This window comes from Rattus norvegicus, chromosome 1 (assembly GCF_036323735.1).
Source record: "Rattus norvegicus strain BN/NHsdMcwi chromosome 1, GRCr8, whole genome shotgun sequence".
Classification (NCBI taxonomy): Eukaryota; Metazoa; Chordata; class Mammalia; order Rodentia; family Muridae; genus Rattus; species Rattus norvegicus.
The window spans coordinates 219,064,045-219,086,207 of NC_086019.1; the positions used below are offsets into that span (position 1 = coordinate 219,064,045).

General features: G+C 40.8%; 1 protein-coding gene and 1 pseudogene across 3 annotated transcripts; one reads left to right on the forward strand and one right to left on the reverse strand.

Moving 5' to 3' along the window:
- Window positions 1-1,497: 1,497 nt before the first annotated feature.
- On the forward strand, window positions 1,498-17,169 carry Fam111a (FAM111 trypsin like peptidase A). Of its 3 annotated transcripts, XM_039087912.2 has the most exons (4): window positions 1,498-1,650; window positions 5,058-5,183; window positions 11,096-11,298; window positions 14,233-17,169. In XM_039087912.2, exons 3-4 carry the CDS (start codon window positions 11,218-11,220, stop codon window positions 15,982-15,984), a joined length of 1,833 nt encoding a protein of 610 aa, XP_038943840.1. In that variant the 5' UTR covers window positions 1,498-1,650; window positions 5,058-5,183; window positions 11,096-11,217; the 3' UTR covers window positions 15,985-17,169. The 3 variants fall into 3 exon arrangements, with proteins under 3 accessions (XP_038943840.1, NP_001102633.1, XP_038943844.1); NM_001109163.1 differs by lacking the exon at window positions 5,058-5,183 and having other exon boundaries at window positions 1,595-1,650; window positions 14,233-17,164; XM_039087916.2 differs by lacking the exons at window positions 1,498-1,650; window positions 5,058-5,183 and adding an exon at window positions 1,741-1,763.
- A 257-nt stretch (window positions 17,170-17,426) lies between these two features.
- Window positions 17,427-19,890, reverse strand: LOC134485207 (glyceraldehyde-3-phosphate dehydrogenase-like; annotated as a pseudogene).
- Window positions 19,891-22,163: the final 2,273 nt, after the last annotated feature.

The window sequence follows — 22,163 nt, forward strand, 5'->3', positions numbered from 1 at the left end:
TGCTGTTGTGTGTTGGAAAGAGCCAGGTGGTGGGCTGGAAACAGGCTTAGGTCAACTGTGATAAAGTGAGAGGAAGATATGGATAGCTTAAACAAAATTTGACTTAAGAGAGAATAAGAAGTAAAGAAGGTGGGAATAAATGGGGAGGAAAGAAAATGAGGGATGAGCAAGAAGTGGGGAAGGAAGAACAGAGGAAGAGAAAAGATGGAGTTGGGAAAGCAAGTACTTCATTCAAGTCAGTAGTGTAGCATCGGTTTTGCCATCTCTAAAATGGGCTGGCTGGGTGTCACATAGTATTTTAATATAATGTGATTCAGGACAGATGCTGGAAATGACTTGTGAGAGAGATGGAATGTTTTCTTAGCCTGTGGGTCCTTTCCATTTGTGTACAAGCCTGTGAGCATTACAGTGTCTATTACTTTCTGCTCACTTTTTTAAGTGCCCATAGAATAAGTGATTATCAGATGCAGGACTTTATGTGTTCTGACTGACTCGAAAGTATGAATTTCTCCCTTCAGAGATGTAAACAGTCATTGTCCGGCCACTCCCACAATTTTTGCACCACTTTTACCCCAGCCTATCTTATAGGCAGGACCAATTATAGGTAGAATGCTTTGTGGCTAGCTTAGTGTCCCAAACTGGGAATTCTTGCCCAGTTACAGAAGATGGCTGGTTCAAGCTCTGTATCTGCCATTGCTAGGGTCACCCCATAGATTCCTGGGAGCTTCCACTGCCCTAGTTCTCTAGCCTGGCCTAAACATCCTCCATCTTGCCCTAGAACAGTTGTCTCCCCCCCATCCCTGATTGTCTCCCTCCCTCCCTCCTCCTCTTCCTCCTATTTTAAAAATTACGGTTCATATTTCTGGAGTGGACACTGTCTTTATGGGTAGAAAACATTTACTCCCAATGATGCACATCTGGACAATCCATTCATTATGTCATCAAAATGACTTAGCACCTGATGCCAAGTCTGACTGAGTTTGAGCCAGGAGACTCACACGGTAGGTAAGAACCTGAATTCTTGAAAGTTGTGACATGTGGCACGCACCGACATACCCATAATACACACAAATAAATAATAAATTTTTGAAAAACGATTTGCAGTGTCTTCCTGATTTGTTCAAGTACTGAAGCTGGTCTGCTGTAGGTATGTTACTCCCTAGAAAGGCCCAGAGTCCTCCCAGCGCTCTGTCTGCAGCCAGAGGGCACTGCACTAACCGGCTGCCAGGTCTCTCTTGCTTAGTTCAAGTGGCAGAAAATCCTGGACTTGTCTGAAACCAGGCAGGAAACCCACATCGGGTCCTGGCTCCTCCGTTTTCCAGAGTCGGGTTAACATACCTAATTTGAGGAGGCTCTTAAGAGAAGATCGGTGGAGAGTAGAGGTCCACACCCACTCAGTGGGCGGTCCTCGTTGACTCTGCCGCCCGCCCTTAGAGACTAGAGGGGAAGCACTCAGCACTTGCTGTGGTCGGGACCGCGCTCTGAATGCAGCCAATGACTGAAGCACAGCTTTTGCTGTTCAGCCCAGGGACCAATCCGCAGTCTCTCCGCCCCCTAAACGAAGCGGTTAAATGATCTTCTGGTTCTGTTTTTTCAAAAAGACGCGGGATTCTAGCGGCTGGAGAGAAGGTGCCAGTGTGGAAAGATCTGGTAAGTAAAAAGCCACTTTAAGATGAATTTCTTCAAGCCAGAATGTTGGGAGCAGCAAATATTCACCAATACATTTGTCGAGTCTGTTTCATTTTGGAATAAAAATACACAGAGTAAGTGACAAATACTAATTTCTTTCTCAGGCTTACCTAGCATGCAGAGTGGAAGCCATACATTTTCAAGTAGGTGGTTAATACATCAACCTAAATTGCCTCTATGTTTCTATCAACATAATCCAGTATGTTCTGCTGAGGTCTAGAAAGTACCAGTCATCTTTAGTGTCCTTTAAGGGCATTGTGACGGTTTCCTCAATAAAACCAGACTTAATGCTAGATGTTGGGCTCAAGTATAGCAGGTCGTGGCTGTGAGCCAGGGAAGGTGGCAGGTCTATAAGCAAACTGTGATACTCAGAAGAGTGGGTGAAATCTGAGGCACACTGCTGCTGTGGGGGAACTCCAGTGCTGAAAAGCCCTTGGGGCAGAGGCAGAAGTGCTATCCATTTGAAGGGCCCAGGGAGCCCAGGGTTGTTTTCAGTGAGTTTTTCTTGCCTCAGAATGCTAATGGCATGGTAGTGTAGGAAGAGGCTTAGATCAACTGTGGTCTTTACCTCTGGAAGACCTCTCTGAGAGAAAAGTAAGTGGGCAGAATGTGCACATGGCTAGCCAGAATTAAAAATTAAAAAAGAGCCTTTAAGGGAGGGAGAAGTGAAGGAGGGAGAGAGAGGGACACAAAGGGCTGGGGAGGAAGTTTTTTGGCAATAAGGAGGGGGGATGTGTGTGCTGAACGCACGGAAACATAGCGGGTGGGGAAGTTATTCAGAAATAGGAAAGAAGAGCGAGAAAGGCCAGGGGAAAGAAAAAGGAGGCAAGAGAAAGGGGAAGAAGATGGAGAAAGCAAGTCCAGGGAGCTCTCAGAGAGGCTGAGGATGGGAATTTTCATACAGTCTGTATTGTTGTATTGTTCTCCTGAAGGAAGGTAGCAGATGTAATTAGCTTAGTAGACTTTGCCTTCTCAAACTATAGAGTGGGTTGGTATACTCTGAGGAATTTGTATTCACACCATTCTAACGGAAAAGGCAAGAAGGAGTGGAGGCAGGAGGGCATCATACAATGAACTTCCAAATACCCGTCATATAGCGAGGATTCTTTTCTCTAATTTATATGTCTTGGATTTGTTGTTGTTGTTTGACTTTTTTTGAGAGAAAGTCTCATGAGGCTGGCTGTGGACATTGGGACTCCTGATCCTCCTCCATGCTTTAATAGAGTGTGACTCAGCATGGATTCTGAAAATCGTTTGTGTGGGCAACATATGGAATGATTCAGAATTGTTAAAGCAAGTGCCAGTGAACTGCAAAATCCATATTTCTTGCTGCTAACTTTTATGTTTTATACTATGAAGCATCAACAGACAGGGAACCTCAAATTGCTTTTCTGGTTGAACAATTATCTGCCTGCCGCGGTCACATAATCCAGACCAGTTCCTCAAGTACTTGTGCACTTTCATTTCCTACATTCCGAGGAGTGTCCCTCTGGTTAAGTATTGGCACTGAACCTAGCGGGAATGTTCTCTGAGCAGTCTTTCACACATGGCTGCTGTCTGAAGACTTTACCTGCATTACATATTCTTCAATCTTCACAGCAGTTGAGGATGACTCTGCCACTCCTTTTAGGGTGAGGAAGAGGCAGAAAATACACAGTATGCCCAGGTCCATGGGGTCTCAAAATGGCTGCCTGAGCTGAGCCCTGTTCTTGGCACTCACTGTGCTGTGCATGTTCTCATAGGACATTCCTGCCATATTTTCAGTTGCTTCCGCTTCTCACAAACAGGAAAATAGGTCCAGGGAGACTAGTAGACTTCCTTAACAGTTCATTAGCAGCAGTTACTGGTAGAAATCAAGGACTCAGGTTCCACAAAGGAGGTCATGGACAATGGAGGGGTTAAGGTCATGGAAACAGTCTTTAGATGGCTCCCCCTGGGTAGGTGCTTCAATTACACATAGAGAAAAGCAGCAAGCCATGGGTGACTGTCTACAGACAGCCTTTCTATTTTCTTCTGATCACTTTCTCTGTGGAAACCGAGTGAAAATGCATAATTAAAGGGGTTGGGGATTTAGCTCAGTGGTAGAGCGCTTGCCTAAGAAGCACAAGGCCCTGGGTTTGGTCCCCAGCTCCGGGGGGTGGGGGGGAGAAAATGCATAATTAAATTGGATGTGGTGTGCTCACTTGCATCCACTTGCTCTGAGGAGGGTGAGGCTGGAGGAAGGCCAGTTTGAGGTCATCTTGGGCTACAAAACAAGACAGGCTTTAAAAGGAAAAAAAAAAAAACACGTTAAGGTGATGTCTGTATCTTGGTTGCATTTTGATGTGAATAAATTGGCATTGTAAGTGTACAAGGAAATGTTCCTAATTTGTAGAACCACCTCCCTGTCTTTTTGGTTAGAAAATAATGTAAATATAAATTCTCCAAAATGCTTGTTGAAAGAAAGTAGTCCAAGCTCTATAGAAAGAACTCAAGGTTTTTTTTTTTTCTTCATCTTTATTAAATTGGGTATTTCTTACTTACATTTCGATTGTTATTCCTTTTCCCGGTTTCTGGGCCAACATCCCCCTAGCTCCTCCCTCTCCCCTTCTATATGGGTGTTCCCCTATCCTTCCCCCATTACTGCCCTCCCCCCAACAATCACGTTCACTGGGGGTTCAGTCTTGGCAGGACCAAGGGCTTCCCCTTCCACTGGTGCTCTTACTAGGCTATTCATTGCTACCCATGAGGTTGGAGCCCAGGGTCAGTCCATGTATGAACTCAAGCTTTTTTTTTTTTCCTTTTTTTTTTTTCCGGAGCTGGGGACCGAACCCAGGGCCTTGCGCTCGCTAGGCAAGCGCTCTACCACTGAGCTAAATCCCCAATTTTTTGGAGCTGGGGACCGAACCCAGGGCCTTGCGCTTCCTAGGTAAGAGCTCTACCACTGAGCTAAATCCCCAGCCCCGAACTCAAGCTTTTTAAGCAAGCTTTTGAGAACTATCTGATGCAGCTTATGGAAATCAGGTCACTGCCTACACCACTCATTCCTCAAATGTGCCTACATAACTGAAGTGTTAGGATCTGCCATGTGCTAGGCATTGCTCTGACGGTGACATACTGAAGAAGCATGGGCTTGTTCTCCTTCATGGTGTATGGCCTAGTGATTCTTAGCTCTAGAAGGGCCCCAAAGGCAGGCAACAGAGTCAGAAACTCTCCCATCATTGGAGGCCTCAGTATTGCATTTAAACTAATTTTTTCTCTTGCTGAGACAGCAGGAGGAAATGCTACTTCAAACAAAGGACCTAAAACAGTAACTAATGCCCTTGTCATCTTGGACAAACTTTCCATATTACTTTTTGATATTTCTTACCAATTTCTTTTGTTTTCAGGGCACTATTCAGGAATCTTCATGCCTCTTTGCCTGACCTTATCATCTCCATGCTAAACAAACAGCAGATTTTAAGTTGGAAGTAGAACTTATTTTTGAATTTCCAAGCTGCAAACCCTTTTTGCAGGTTTGGCATTTGAGTTCTCCGTTTGCTTCTGTCTGTGGGTTTGGATGCATCATTGCCCTTGTCAAGAATACCCTTTCCCCAAAACGAAGTCTTTATAGAACCTGCTTTCTGTGGCAGTGGTGGGGGTTAGCTAATACAGATGATTTGTGTTTGGTATACAGTGTTTGGTACAGTGCGAGACATGCTCGTGGGACAGGGGGTACTCTGCTCTCCTTACTTGGGTGATTATCTTGGCAGATAAATTATCTGCTTGCAATGTTACTGTCCTTGGACAAGCAATGCCAAGATGCCAAGATGAAGGGGAAAGAAAGGACCCAGGACCCACCCAATTCATCTCCCCTGACCAGTGTTTCAGGTCTTACTTTTTATTTATTTTAATTAAATAAATTAATAATCAAGTAATTAATTAATTTTGCATCGCTGACACAGGCTCACAAACCTGCTCTTTTCCAAGTCCTTCCTCCTTACCTCCTCTCCCTTTCATTCCCCATCTATTTCTCCTCCTTTTCTCTTCAGAAAAGGGGAAGCCTACCATGAGCATCAACTGACCCTGGCATATCAAGTTGTAGTACAACTAGTATCCTCTCCTACTGAGGTTACACAAGGCAGCCCAATAGTAGAAAAGGGTCCCGAAGTCAGACAGCACAGAGACAGCTCCTGCTATCACTGTTGGGAGTCCTACATGAAGACCGAGCTATACAACTATAATATATATGCTGGGAAGCCTAGGTCTGTCCCATGAACACTCTCTGCTTGGTGGTTCAGTCTCTGTGAGCCCCTGTGAAGCCATGTTCATTGATTCTGTAGTGTGCTTGGCCCATTTGGCCTCTACAATCCTTCCCCCCACCTCTTCCACAGTTCTCCAGGCTCCACCTGATGCCTGACAGTGAGTCTTTGCATCTGTTTCCATCAGCTGCTGGGTGAAGCCTCCCTGATGATGATTAAGCTAGGCTCCTGTCTGCAAGTATAGCAGAATATCATTAGCAGTGTCAGCGGTGGACTCTTTCTTATGGCGTGGGTCTCAAGTTGGACCAGTCATTGGTTGGCCAATACCTCAAATTCTGCTCCTGTTTTACCCGCAGAACATTACTTAAGCAGGACAAATTTTATGAATGTTTGGTGGCTGTGTTGGTGTCCCATTCCTTCCATTAAAAGCCTTCCATGGTCACAGGTTCAGACTTCATATCTCCCAGTGCTAGGAGTCTTCGCTAGGGTCACCCTCATAGATTCCTGGGAAGTTTGATTGTCCTGTTTCTAGCTAGTCTCGGAGTTCGACTTCCAATTCTAATTCTCTCCTAGTACTCGTTCCCTCTGTCCTTCCCTGACCTGATTGATCCCTCCTGATTCTGTCCTTATTGGATTCCATTCAATACTCCATTATGTAAATGTATTACATTTTACCTATTTTTTCAGTTGAGTGACATCTTGGTTATTTCCAGTTTCTGGCTATTACGAATAAAGCTGTTATGAACATAGTTGAACAAGTGTCCTTGTTATATGGTGTTATGTTCTTTGAGTATATGTCTAGGAGTGGTATAGCTGGATCTTGAGGTATAATGTCTATTCCCAATTTTCTGAGAAATGTCGAATTGGTTTCCAAAGTGGCTGTACACTTATGAACTCCCACCAGCAATGGAGGAGTATTCGCCTTGCTCTACACCGTCTCCAGCATGAGCTGTCACTTGAGTTTCTGGTTAGCTATTCTGACCATTCTGACAGGTATAAGATGGCGTCTCAGTTGTTTTGATTTCATTTGCCGGATGCATAAGATGGTGAACATTTCTTTAAGTGTCTCTTAGCCGTTAGAGATCCCTGGGTCAAGAATTCCGTTTAGATTTAGTTGTACCCCACTTTTATATTTTTGGTTGTGAGCCTAGCCTTTAACGGCTGAGCTATCTCTCCAGCCCTGTACCCCACTTTTAATTGGATTATTTGCTTTGTCGATGTCTACTTACTTGAGTTCTCTATATATTTTGGATAATAGTCCTCTTCAGATGTGGGATTGGTGAAGATCTTATTCCATTTAGTAGTTTGCTGTTTGTCCTTTTGATAGTATCCTTTGCCTTACAGAAGCTTTTCAGTTTCATAAGGTCCCATCTATTAACTTTTGGCCTACTGGCTACGTTCCATTCAGGAAGGTTTTTTTTCTTTGCCAATGCATTCAAGGATATTCCCCACTCTCTTCTATAAGGTTTATTGTACTGATTTTTTTGTTGAACTCTCTGATCCACTTCGACTTGACTTTTGTGTAGAATGATAGATATTGATCTATTTGCATTCATCTACATGCAAACATATAGTTAGACCAGCACTATTTGCTAAAAATGCTTTCTTTTATACATTGTATAATTTTGGCTTTTATTTTTTTGGTCAAAAGTCCTGAGTATGTAGGTGTATGGATTTATATCTGTATGTTCAATTTAATTCTATTGATCAGCCACTTTTTTTTAAAATGCCAATGCAGTTTTTATTGCCATTGCTTGAGATCAGGGTTGGTGATATCTCCAGAAGTTCCTTTATTGTATAGGATTATTTTATCTGTCCTTGCTTGGTTTTTTATTTTTCCAAATGAAGCTGGGTATTGTTTTTGCAAAGTATGTAAGGAACTATATTCAAATTTTGATAGGGATTACCTTGAATCTGTAGAAGGTTTTTGATAAGACTGCCATTTTTACCGTTAGTCCTTTAGATCTATGCACGTAGGAGATCTTTCCATCTTCTGATATCTTCTTCAGTTTCTTCAGAAATTCATCTTCTCATACAGGTCTCTCACTTATTTGGTTAGAGTTACACCAAGATATTTTACATTATTTGTGACTATTGTAAAGGGTATTGTTCTCTAATTTCTTTCTTGGTCCGCTTATCATTTATATAATTCAAGGCTACTGATTTTTTTTTTAGTTAAATCTATATCCAGCTACTTTGATGAATGTGCTTATCACATGTAGGAATTCCTGGTAGAATTTTTTGGGTCGCGTATATGAGCTATCATATTATCTGCAAAAGAGATATGTTGACTTCTTCCTTTCGAATTTATATCCCTTTGATTTCCATTAGTTGTCGCATTTCTTTAGCTAAAGCTAACAGATTTCCATATGTCGAGCCATCACTGTATCTCTTGGATGAAGCCTACTTGCTCATGGTGTATGATGTTTTTGATGTGCTCTTGGTTCGTTTCTTGAGCATGTTGTTGAGAATTTTTTGCATCAATGTTCATGAGGGAAATTGGTTTGAAATCCTCTTTCTCTGTTAAGTATGTGGTTTAGGTATCAGGGTGACTCATAAAATGTATTTGGCAATGTTCCTTCTCTTTCCATTTTGTGGAATAATTTGAGGAGTATTGATATTAGCTCGTTTTTGAAAGTGGTAAAAATCTGCCTTACAACCATCTGGCCCTGGGCTTTTATTGGATGAGAGTCTTTTAATGACTGTTTCTACTTCTTTAGAGTTTAGGTATATTTGAATTGCTTAACTGTAGTAAATGATAACTATCAAGAATAGATAGGTGGTCTGGTTCTTTCAGATTTTTCCAAGTTTGTGGAATACAGGTTTTTGAAGTAAGACCCAGTGATTCTTTGACTTTCCACAGTGTCTGTTGTTATGTCCTCTTTTCATTTCTAATTTTGTAATTTAGATCTCTCTCTCTCTCTCTGATTTTTAGTTAGGCTGAATAAGGACTTGTCTTGTTTATTTTATCAAAGAGACAACTACTTCTTTCATCGACTGTTTTTTGTATTGTTCTCTCTATTTTTATTTTATTGATTTCAATCCCGAGTTTGATTATTTCCTAATATCTACGTGTCTTGAGTGTATTTCCTTCTTTTGTTCTAAAGCTTTCAAGTGTGCCTTTGAGTTGTCAGTTTGAGATCTCACTAATTTTTTATGAAGACACTAAGTGCTATGAACTTTCCTCTTAGCGCTGCTTTCATTTTGTCCAATAAATTTGAGTATGTTGTGCTTTTATTTTCATTGAATTCTAGGAAGTCTTTAATTTCTTTAGTTTTTTCCTTGACACAGTAGTCATTCAGTAGAAAGTTGTTCAGTTTCTTTGAGTTGCTTCTGTTTTTGCTGAAGTCTGACTTTAATCTATGATAGTCTGTTTGGATACAGGTGGTTATTTCAAATTCCTTGTATCAGTTGAGACTCACTTTGTGACACAGTATATGGTCATTTTAGAGATGCTGAGAAGAAGGCATATTCTTTTGTGTTGTCTGTGGATATCTCTTAGGTCCATTTGAGTCACAATACATTTTAGTTCCATTATTTCTTTCTAGTATATTTATAGAGTGGATTTGTGAACAGATACTGTTTAAATTTGGTTTTGTTTTGGAATATCTTGTTTTTTCCAACTATGAGTATTGAAACTTTTGCTCAGTATAATAATCTGGGCTGGCACCTGTGGTCATTCAGCATTTGTAAGACAACTGACCCATCCAGTTGTGGGTCCTTTCAGAGGCTCTCCTGAAACACGTGTAACTCTAGCAGGTCTGCTTTTATATGGCCCTTTTATTTTGCAGCTTTTCATTTTCTTTATGCTGTACATTTAGTGTTTTATTATTATGTGGCAGAGGGTTATTTCTTTTCTGGTTCAACTTATTTGATATTCTGTAAGCTTCTTGTGCATTTATAAGAATCGTTTTCTGTAAGTTGGGGAAGTTTTCTTCTATGATTATTTGTTGAAAATATTTTCTTGTCTTTTGAGCTCACAGTGTTCTCCTTCTTCTATTCATAATATTCTTAGGTTTGGTCCTAGTGTCCCAGATTTCCTGGATGGTTTGTTTCAGGAACTTTTTAGATTTACATTTTCTTTGACTGATATATCCATTTCTTCTATCATATCTTCTATCTCTGAGGATCTCTCTTTTATCTCTTATATTCTGTTGGTGATGCTTGTATCTGTAGTTTCTGTTCTCTTACCTAGATTTTCCATCTCCAGGATTCCCTCAGGGTTTTTTTTTTTGGTTGTATTTCCATTTTCAGGTCTTGAAAAGTTTTATTCCTGTCCTCACCTGTTTGTATTTTTCTGGACTTATTTAAGGGATTTATTCATTTCCTCTTTAAAAGAGTCTACTATCTTCCTAAGGTTGGATTTAAGGTCATTTTCTGTGTTTCAGCTGTGGTGAACTATGCAGGGCTTGAGGTAGTAGGATAGCTGGGCTCTGGGGGAGCACATTCTGGTTCTTGTTGATTGTGTTCTTACACTAGCCTCTAGTCCTTTGAGTTTGGAGTTTTTCTAGGTTTAGGTGCTAACTTCTAACTTTATCTTTGTTCAGTGGGTGTTTCTGGATGTTTTCACCCCCCTTGGTTTCTGTTTCTTCTCTGGTCTCTTTGACTGAGTGGAGTGGGGTTCTGGTGATGAACAAGTCTTCAGGTACAGTAGGGTATCTCTGCTTGGGTTTTTGTGACCTGTATGACCTCTGTGGTTTCAGGTGCCAATGTTGCCCCCAGGGTTCCAAGTACAGGGTGATCTCTGGGGTTCTGGGTATCTGCTTGGTCTCTGGGGTTCCTAGTACTTTGTGGCCTCCAATAAAGCAGCCAAAGTTCTGGGCTACGATATGGATCCCAGGTGATAGGGTACAGTTTAGGACTGTTGGATGTACTTTAAGGGGAATTTACAGGCAGTGGAAAATGACTTACCTGGGAGTCCCTGGTGTCTGGGAAAGCAATTGGAGTTCTGGGATGGAATATGGAGCCCAGGGGTTATATTGAGCTGTCTCTAAGAAGAGTTAGAGGCCAGTGGGTAGTGTTTTACATGGGGTCCCTACATCAGTACCTACATCTGGAAAAGTTTGTGGGCCAGAATATGTAGCCCAGGGGAGAAGTAAAATTTGGGGCTGTTGCCACCCAGTTCATTGTTTGCTCTGTATGCAGATATTTCCATAACTTAAACCTTTTTTTTTTCTCTTTTGGAGGTTGAGGACAAAGCCTGGGCCTTGTAATTGGTAGTCTACCACTGAAGTCAATTTCTACCCCAACTTGAACCATTTTGGAGTTTGTGTTTCAGCTGAGCCATCTATTTCATCTCTAAGCCACAATGAGTTCTAAGAAGCGCAAATCACAGAAGATCCCATTTAATACCAGGAAAAATAAAAAAATCAAAGACTATTTCTCTCAGGTATGTCTATAAGTGTTGCTAAAGCGTTATGCTAATAGCTGTCTTAGCGAATATAGGTTCTAGGTTGCATAGGATCTACTGCCAAGAAACTGCTTCATTATTGATTGGGACAATGACACACTCTAGATCTTTCTCACCTACTTTATTTAGGTGAATGGCCTCGAAAATAGGGATTTGTATTACAGCTTTCAGCCCTATCAAAGCAGTGTTTAATTAAAAAAATACCTATTGCAATCATGTCTAAAACATTAGTAAACAGATTAAATATAGTATGTTATACCAACCTGTGAAACAAACAAAATGAATACTGTTTAATAGCATCACAATGTTGTATTATTGGCCTCTTCAGTCATAATAGCCTATATTATTTTAGTGCTTTACAGTTTACAAAACTGTAAATTGTATATTTATTCTTAGCATAAAATTTATAGGCAAGTGAGGAAGGGTTTTGGTTTCAATTTGTTTATGAAGAAGAAAGAGAGTGTGGAGTTGCTTGAGCCTGTGATGAAGACTTGAGCAAGTTTACTGAGACATTTGGAGCCTAATACTCTCAGACTCTGTCATGACTAACGATTGTGTCCTCCTAATAACATGTTCCTTTATTACATCAAGACAGCTGAGAAGTGTCAGGCATTTGAGGTGCAATGCCAAAGCCTTTTCTTTGTTTCTTTGTGTCCAGGTTTTGGAAGGCAAGGTATCCAAATAGCTAGAAGTTCCATGACAAGCTGATGTCATGTGTTTATATGTGCTCTACTTTATAATAGCAAGCTCAAGGAACACGTGTGATCTCTTTTGCCCTTTCAAATGTGTCAGGCCAGTAACAGTGCTGTAATCCCACCATTCCAAGGCATAGAATTGAAGATTTTTAATTTAAGACCAGAGTGAACGTATAATACCTCGAAAAAGGGAAGGAAACATCAAAAAAAAAAAGCCATCATCTATCCAGAAATATTTAAATATATGAGGTCTATTGCAGTATTACCATTTGTACACAAATGATGCTTCTGACTACAGAAAAAGTATATATAAACTGCAGAGATGTGTTTTGAGAGACTCTATGCCTGGATAGAGTAGATTTATATTGCTTTGCATTCTTTTTTCTGTCTGTTTAACTGAGAAATGAGTGTCATTACAAATGATGACAGACTGTCTTTAGACACACCAGATCCCATTACAGTTGGTTGTGAGCCACCATGTGGTTGCTGAGACTTGAACTCAGGACCCGTGGAAGAGTAGTCAGTGCTCTTAACCTTTCAGCCATCTCTCCAGCCCAAGGGTGGATTCTTGGGTCGGGGAATACCTTTATACAAAAAGGGGGAAGGGACATGGGATAGGGGTATATGGACGGGAAACTGAGAAAGGGGATAAAACTTGAAATTTAAATAAAAACTCCAATTAAAAAAAAAGAATACTCACACAAACAACTAACATGAAACAAACAACAACAACAATAACAAAAAAACAAATGATGACAGGCTTAATTTTTAACCAAGCTCAAACATTGCTACTCCCATTATTACTGAGTGACTTTGCTGTCTTCTCATGATGAATATGACTTGGGACTAATGAGTCTTTTGGGCAAATTAAGACAACTGCTGTCTTAGTTCCTTTTTCTGTCACTGTGATAAAATGACCAGACAAAAACAAATTAAAATAGGAAGAGTTTGTTTGGGTCACAGTTTGTGAGAACCATCATGGGAAAGAAGTGTTAGCAGCAAGACCTTGAGCGAGTTAGTGTTGATCTGCAGTCATTAGTAGAGAACAGTGAACGTGCTCTGTTCCCCCATTATCAAATTAAACAGTCCAGCGTCCAGCTTAGGGAATGTTGCCAACATGTTTTTAGGCTAGTTAGAACTGATGAAGAAACACCCCACAGATGTTCTCAGAGACCCTATCCCAGGTCATTTGAGGTACTGTCAAGCAGACAGTTAACAATAACTACCGCAATCAATTTTAGTTTTTATTGAGTTGTTCATATTTCTGGAATTTGAATTATATCCTCCCATTTTCCCCCTTTCTGATTCTTAACATAAAGTCTTATAAAATAGGAGATGACGAAATTTACAAAAAAAAATGTGTAGTCCAATACAAAAGACATGAGACTTTGTATTAGAATCCACTATGTATTGTTATCTATGTTCATAGAATGTGACAAGCATATTTCATGTAGTTATATTAATTTATAGGGAAAGTATATAATAAAGAAAAAGCTCGCATGGGTTTTATTATACATGCAGCCTGAGTCACAGTATTAAGAAGATATGAAAATTGTGAAGACAAACTGGGCTGAATACTGAATTCCATGGAAGTAATAATTGCAAAGCCAGATTCTGTTTCACAAATTATTAAATAAAGCACAGATTATTAAGCACCTTTTGCTGTTGATGAGGAACTGGGTTTGATTTTCATCACCCACATGGTGATTCATAAACACTAGTAACTCCAGTTCAAGGAGATCTAATGCTTGCTTTCAGACCTCTGTGGGCACCAGAGTTACACATGGAGCACAAAGACATTAGGTAAAACATTCATATACATAAAATGAATAAATTTTAAAAGCAAATTAATGTTATAAATTAATGTCTTAATAATATGTTATTGTAACACACCTTATGCTTGGGTAAGATAGTATGTATATTAAAGATAATAAAAATGATTTGACATGCCATACGGGGAAGCTGGTAGACATTTGGGTCTGAATAAAACTTGTGTCTGCACTCCTATTTTTTAGAAAAATGCAGCATGTGTAACAAGGAGAGCTTTTCTCTCTGACTTGATAAGTTGAGTTTGTATTTTGGATCCAAAGATGAACCTTGATTTAATCCTACTTATTGGTCTTTTGAAATTGTTTCACATATGAATTGTGTGTTGACACTAGAAACGGATACAGGACTAGAGTTGTCGGAGTTATAAATATCTACCATTTATTTTTAGGTTCCCAAAGAAGAGCAGAATGATCCCAGTATTTCTCAAGTAAAAGTGGACTCTAAAAAAATGCCAAGGGATATAACCAACACCAGGAACCAAAGACCACTTTCACCTAAGAAAACTCAACAAGATCAGACTCCTCCCCTATATAAGAAAATTCTGGTCACCTTGGGTGTGAACGCTAGGAAACACAAAAACATGAAACATGTGCTCACAGATAGGGAGACAAGTAGCTTGTATGCAGCACTTAACAGTCTCAGTGCTGTCAAAGAAGAGATAGAATGCCAAAAGGGCAAAGAAATGCTGGTATGTGGCAAAGAAGGAATTGAAGGATACTTAAACCTTGGCATGCCCCTCTGCTGTATACCAGAAGGCAGCCATGTGATCATTACATTTTGTCAATGTAAAAGTAAGACAGAAGAAACTAAACAATTCTTTGAACCACAGGACCAAGCATCTACCAATTATGTCCGATTTTACATTCATGCAGTTGGGAGTAAGAGGAAAAAGATTCTGAAGTGTGGGGAACTTCACAAAGAGGGGAACAAAGTCTGTGTCTATGGCTCCAAGGGAGAGAACATCAGAGACACTCTGAGGAAGGACGGCAGGTTTTGTTCTTTCATAGAGAATGACCATTGGAAACTCATTAATGACCTGGACACTATCATAGAAAACACTCAGCCAGTTGATGAGTTAGAGGGCAAGCTCTTTCAGGTTGCAGCTGAGCTACCAAAGAACCCTAGAGTAGTCTCTGTCATGCAGAATTCTGGGTTAGAGAACAGAGACTTCCATAAGCTAGAAGACTATATTGTGAATGCGAACCCTACATTGAAAGAAGAAGGAGAAAAACTCAGAGCATACATCAAGAAAGAAAGTAAAAAAAGTTCCTTATTCAAAGTGCATAAAGAACACTTTGGGAAAATAACAAAAAATTCTACTCCTGTTAAAGTGCACAAACATCTTTCGAAAGTCAGTGATTCAGTTGGGTTCCTATGGTGGAACAACAATGGAAAGGAGGGCTGTGCCACCTGCTTTGTTTTTAAAGGATTATACATTTTGACTTGCCGGCATGTGATAACTAGTATTGTGGGTGAAGGCATAGATCCATGTCAGTGGGCAAGCTTAATTAGTCAGTGTGTAAAGGTGACCTTTGGTTATGAAGAGTTCCCACTAGTAGAAGACAAGTTTTTTGAGGTTAAACCTTGGTTTGAGATATCTAATGAAAGCCTTGACTATGCTGTCCTAGAACTGAGGGAAAATGGACAAGAAGTTCCTGCTGGACTGTATAATGGAATAGGACCTGTGCCACTTAGTGGGTTAATATATCTCATTGGCCATCCTGATGGAGAAAAGAAGTCTACTGATGGCTGTGCAGTGGTCCCTCAAAGTCATAGAGGGCAAAAATGTCAGGAAAATTTTCAAGAAAGAGAGAAAGCAAACTACTGGATTTCTACATCTTTTTTCCCTATATACACACAAAGAAGTTTCCACGAAGTCTTTCACAACCATGATGTGGTTACTTATGACACCACTTTTTTTGGTGGGTCTTCTGGATCCCCAGTATTTGATTCTAATGGTTCATTGGTGGCCATGCATGCTGCTGGCATCACTTGTACAGACCAGAATGGAGTTTTTAATATCATTGAGTTTGGTTTTACTATGGAATCCATTCTTGCTAATATTAAGCAAACTAAAGAGTGGTATGATACCATTTTTGTAAATGATCGGGATGCAGAAATGCTGAGCACAGACTCCTGAGGACTGGAAAGGGTGTATTCTAGTTCACAACTTTATGGGAATTGCCTAAGGTGTTTTTCTTCAGATAATAATGTTTTATGAACTTTCAAAATGATTAATTTCACCCAATAATCATAGTTCTAGAGTGTATCTTAACTATCAAGCATTTTCATGGTTTATTAAAACAAACAATCAAAAACAAAACTATCAATTGAACTATTTGTGTAAAGTAGCATGAAAAAGAGGATTAAGTGCTGATGTGGGATCCGAGGGTCAGGAGATGCTAAGATGTGAAAAAGTTGAGAGCATAAACTGGAGTTATTAGCCAGAAGACTCATGGAAAAGAAAGAAGCCAACCACGTTCCTTGAAACTTAAACCAATTTCAAACTCACTCATTTGGTTCTACCCATATCTTCCTTCTCTGCTGACCAGAGCTCAGCCAGGACACCGAATCACAGCGACTTAACCCTCCTAGGTCCCTGAACATGGTGGCATTTCTTCCATTTTGTCTTTTTAACTTAAGACTTAGATCTGAAATGAACCCACATGAAGTGGCATGGAAATCATTGAGCAAGCAAGGAGCTGGTCTCTGCCACAGAATGCATGTACCTGAGACTTTCTGGACTTGAGTTGTGGAGAGCAAACATGGGAATAGGTGGTTTCTACTTGATACGATTCACAATGGAGAGTGCTAGGAGGATATTGGACACAACCTAGGACAATTCTCAGCAGTGTGACACTCAAGTCTTGGTCCTTTGAAGAGAAAGAAAACTGCGTTCAAGAAGTAATCTCATCAAAAACAGAGTCAAGGAGAATTTATGAACAGAAGGCCAGAGATCTTAGATTATTTGAGAGAAAGTAGGAGTAGATGAGATGCTGAAGGAATGTTGCTGGGATCCAGCGATTGCTTCAATTCTTCCTTTATCATAACTGAAATATGTCCTGTATGAGAGCTAACATGATCCTAATCCACAACTCCCCTTATTTTCCAGACATTTCCTAGTGCTATTGTGTGATATTTTGTGTCCCCTGCCCAATGTATTTTTCCCAAATCAAATACAGGTGAATCAATTAAAAAACAGTGTAATATCTGTAGTAGGTTTTGAAATATAAGATGAAAAAATTATTTGTATGGCATTCCCATTGTTTTGGCCCAAATACTCATTCTCAATATTATAAAGTAATAAATGTTGTTTTTACAGCTATTTTCACTAGTTTATGCATTTTTCTGTTTGTTTATAATTTATAAGTAACTCTTAACAGCCAAAAATCCTCATTCTTTTTAGGTTCTGTTGGGAATGAAGGAGGGGTCTGTCCCTGCAGGTTTCCTGACTAACAGGGAAGTGAACTGCAAAAAGGTTAGAATGAAAATTTGGTGCAGCTGGATTGTGTCAGTCAAATGGGGATCAAATTTGGAGAAAATAGCTCAATTTTCTTACACATTTAAACATAGAAGAACTTTGGGAAAGTAGTTTCCATGTGACAGTTCTCATAATAAAGCCTTAGAAATGGGTGTTTCATTGAACTCTCCTTGCAAAATACCCTACTATAGAAAAGTATCTAAGACCTTTATCATAAGAACAGGTTATATTGACTGGGATACATATAGTGCCTGGGGCTAGGGCCTGCAAAGGAAGAAGATTTAATCATCCTAAGGATGGATCCTCCCTATGGAGGGTGCAAAATACATGGGGCCTTTTTGATAAGGGTGAATTCTATTTTCTGAGAAACAAAGCCCACGATTAGGGCCTAAACAGTTCTCAAGGTTTGGGGAAGTTCAGGTGGCTGCTACTCCTAATAGGACTAGCACAGGATCACCAGGTTGATCAGTTTCACTCCAGCATTACAAGTGATTAGGCATTCATTTCCCTGAAGAAAATAGGCCTGCATAGTTAACAATCCTTGTTTCTCCAATGCTTACTCTAAGCTGTGCTTTCTACAAAATTCCATATTTGTTCCTTAAAATTAATTTGTAAGCATCCCAAGTCAAATTCTTGTAATGTTTCCTGTCATTTGTGCACAGGATTGATTTGCCTGCTACACTCTTCTCTACTGAGAGGCGTGTTCTTTTTTTTTTTTTTAATGGGTGCATCGAACTTTATTGATGGTATTCAAGAGAGTAGAGAGGGCTCCTGAGGCCCCTCCTGTTATTATGGGGGTCTGGGATGGAATTGTGAGGGAGACGCTCAGTGTTGGGGGCTGAGTTGGGATGGGGACTCCTCAGCAACAGTTGGCATTTTTCTTGCTCTCAGTGTCCTTGCTGGAGTGGGGTGGGTGGTCCAGGGTTTCTTATTCCTTAGAGTCCATGAAGGCCGTGAGATCTACCACCCTGTTGCTGTAGCCATATTCATTGTCATACCAGGAAGTGAGCTTTACAAAAGTTGTCATTGAGAGTAATGCCAGCCTCAGCATCAAAGGTGGAAGAGTGGGAGTTGATGTTGAAGTCAAAGGAGACAACCTGGTCCTCAGTGTAGCCCAGGATGCCCTTTAGTGGGCCCTCAGATGCCTGCTTCACCACCTTCTTGATGTCATCATACTTGACAGGTTTCTTCAGGCAGCATGTCAGATCCATAACAGATACATTGTGGGTAGGAACGTGGAAAGCCATACCAGTGAGCTTTCCATTCAGCTCTGGGATCTGGGATGACCTTGCCTATAGCCTTGGCAGCACCAGTGGATGCAATGATGATGTTCTGGGCTACCCCACAGCCATCACACCACAGCTTTCCAGAGTGGACATCCATAGTCTTCTGAGTAGCAATGATGGCATAGACTGTGGACATGAGCACTTTCACAGAGCCAAAGTTGTCATGGATGGCCTTGACCAGGGGGGCTAAGCAGTCGGTGGTGCAGGATGCACTGCTGACAATCTTGAGTGAGTGGTCATATTTCTCGTGGTTCACACTCATCACAAACATGGGGGCATTGGGCGAAGGGGCAGAGATGATGACCCTTTTGGCCCCACCTTTCAAGTGAGCACCAGCCTTCTCCGTGGTGGTGAAGACACTAGTAGACTCCATGACAGACTCAGCACTAGCCATCACCCCATTTGATGTTAGCGGGATCTCACTCCTGGAAGGTGGTGATGGGCTTCCCCTTGATGACAAGCTCCCCATTCTCAGTCTTGACTGTCATTGAACTTGCCATGGGTAGAGTCATACTGGAACATGTAGACCATGTAGTTGAGGTCAGTGAAGGGGTTGTTGATGGCAACAATCTCCACTTTGCCAGATGCAGAGGAGAAGGCAGCCCTGGTAACTAGGTGCCAAACCTGGCCAAATCTGTTCACATCAACCTTCACCATCTTGTCTACAGGACAAAGCTGGCACTGCACGAGAAGAGGCCCTGTCCCTGGAACAGGGAGGAGCAGAGAGCCAAGAGGCATGTTCCAACTCCTCAGTTCTCAAGCAATGAATTATCTTAGACTTATTTATTTTATTTTATATGTATAGGTGTTTTGTCTTTGTGTATGCCTACACACTAGGTGTATGCCTGGTGCCTGGGGAGTCCAGAAGAAGGCATCAGATCCTCTGGAATTTGGAGTTATAATTGGAGGGTTGTGAGTTGCCATGGCTGGTCTGGGAATTGAACTTCAGGTTGTCTGGAAGAAATGCCCATAACCCTGGAACCAACTCTCCAGCTTGTCAACATATAACCTATCAAGGACTCTCTTTTACATTAGACATTCAGCTCTGTACATTCCAGAACCCGAGAGGATTCCCTGAGATCTGATCAGATTCTGTCAACCAAGAAACAAATGCAGTGGGCAAAGGAAGGGGATTAAAAGGCCCCACTGTTATATAGGCTAATAAGTCTGATTATGAGGTAAAGTTGAAGCTAGCGATCCAAATGGTTCTTTGCTGTTACTCAAGTTATTCTCTGCAAAGGAGAAGGAAAGGATGGGCTGTTACAGTGGGCAAGCAAGCCCCATGGCTTTGCAGAAAAGGGATGTAGCTACGGCTCCTGGATACATACATGCCTTACCAGCATGGAAATTAATCATGCCAGCAATAAGGGACTTCTGTGGTACATAGCTTTGGGTGAACCAAATCATTAGAAATTAGAATTAATGCAAACTAGTTAATCCAAAACTGAAGATAGAATCATGTAGGTGATTTTTTTCTAACTCTGAACCCACTCTTTGTCCACCTCATCCTTAGCTGCTTTTGGGAAGAGAAAGATAAAGCATACCTCTGAGAGATTTCTATCCCAGAGGTGTTCTGGAGGTCATGCAAAATCGTATACCCATGTCGGGAGGAATTCAGAGAGGGGCTCAACATTATTATTTTGATTGATTCAACTAAGTCACAGTATCCCTCACTTTCCAACATGGAGAAGAACGTCAAACAAGACCAAAGTCTGGTCAGTTTGACAGAACCAGTGGGAGGAAGCATGATACAAGCAGACACCTGAACCAGGGTATTCTGTAGCATTGTGATTGGAGAGAAAAAAGTGCTGACAATAAAATTTCCTCTATCTCCCCACTGTTGTACTTCTCTACTCTAGCTGTCCCTTAGCAGAGTCTCTGATTTCCTGGTTTGCTAAGCGGGAGCATATGGTAAAAGCCTCTGTTTTTCATTTTGATTCTGTCAGTGGGAAGGAAGCAATAACATCAAACCAATGTAGCTTAGGTGATATTTTTGATGGGGAAGGAAAATAAAGAGAGTTCAAAGAATAGGATCATTTGGGTGGATTCAGTACTTAATGTAGAATGGAACCTCTTGTTTGACATCTGCTCCACTTGGAAATGCAGATTGCCTTCTGGGCCTGTGTGTAGGCTAGCAAAGTCTAAGTCTGTTAAGGAGAGTGGGAAAGCCCAGCTGTGTGTGGTGAGAGACTCACATCTGCAAGCCTGCTTAGAGAACATTTCCTAACACAACATTGCCACCTATTGGATGGAGGTGACAGGTACATTCTTCCCAAACAGGCAGCCAATATCCTGTGTCAAAACAGACAGGAGATTTTCTTCTCTTGGCATCCTCTTTGGGCGATGACTCAACTGATATTTAATAGCAAAGAAAGTATGTCATTGGGGTTGGGGATTTAGCTCAGTGGCAGAGCGCTTTCCTAGCAAGCGCAAGGCCCTGGGTTTGGTCCCGAGCTCCGAAAAAAAAAAAAATAGAAAAGAAAGTATGTCATTTAAATATGTCCTTCATTCAAGAGTTTAGCCTGCATAGATTTAGTGTTATTGACTTAACCAAAAACAAACCAAGCAAACAAACAAAAACATGAGAGACTTGCTGAAGGCAGTGTCAAGTTTTTCACTCTGAATTCACTAAATAGAACACATCAGAGCCCCTGGAACACAGGCATTTCATATGGAAAGCGATCAAACCCAAGGATAATCAGGATATATGAACACCAGAGTTATCCTAGGATCTTTATCCTAGATGGTAAAGGGACGTTATCAAGTCTTCCACACCTTACTAGGAAAGATGGATGCTACTTGATAGATTTTGGGTCAGTAAGGAGGACAGGAATGTGGCTCCCATTCAAATGCTGTATCTGAGCCTTTCCTGTTACTTTTTTGACCATATCTGATGGCTCACTGACAGTTTTATCCACTTGAGGAAAGCATGGCAGACAAGGTCTCAGACAGCCAAGGAAGAGAGATTTGGGTCATGACACCATAGAAGATGCCAACACAGGAGAAATTCAGGATAAAGGGAATGGACAGCGTCAGAGAGATGCAACTGAGATAAAGTCATGTGATCAAATCACTGTATACAGAAAAGCCATTGGCAAAATTAAACAGTGTCACAAGCACTGTCAGCAAACTAGAAATAGAACTTAAATTCCCAGGATGATAAAGAATTTCAAAAACCCTATGCCCATTTTGATATGCAATGGTAGGAGACCTAAGTGCATTCCTGCCAAGATCAAACAAGAGGCAATGATGTTTACTGTCACCACTCCAATTCAATACTAGAAGTCCTAGCTGATGTAATACAAGAAATAAATAACATGAGGATTAAAAAGGAAGGGAAAGGCTCTTTGCAGAATACAGGTTTGTCCATGTATCTCCTTTAAAAGTCCTTGAGCAACAGCCACAGAAACTTGCTGTAACTGATGAATGAGTGATTTAGTTCATTATTGATTTTATAAAAAGCACGTGAGCCCAGCGTACTTTAGTTTTGTTTGTGAGTCAACAGTATATGCTACCGAGAGGAGGTGAACACATATATCAATAGAATTGAGT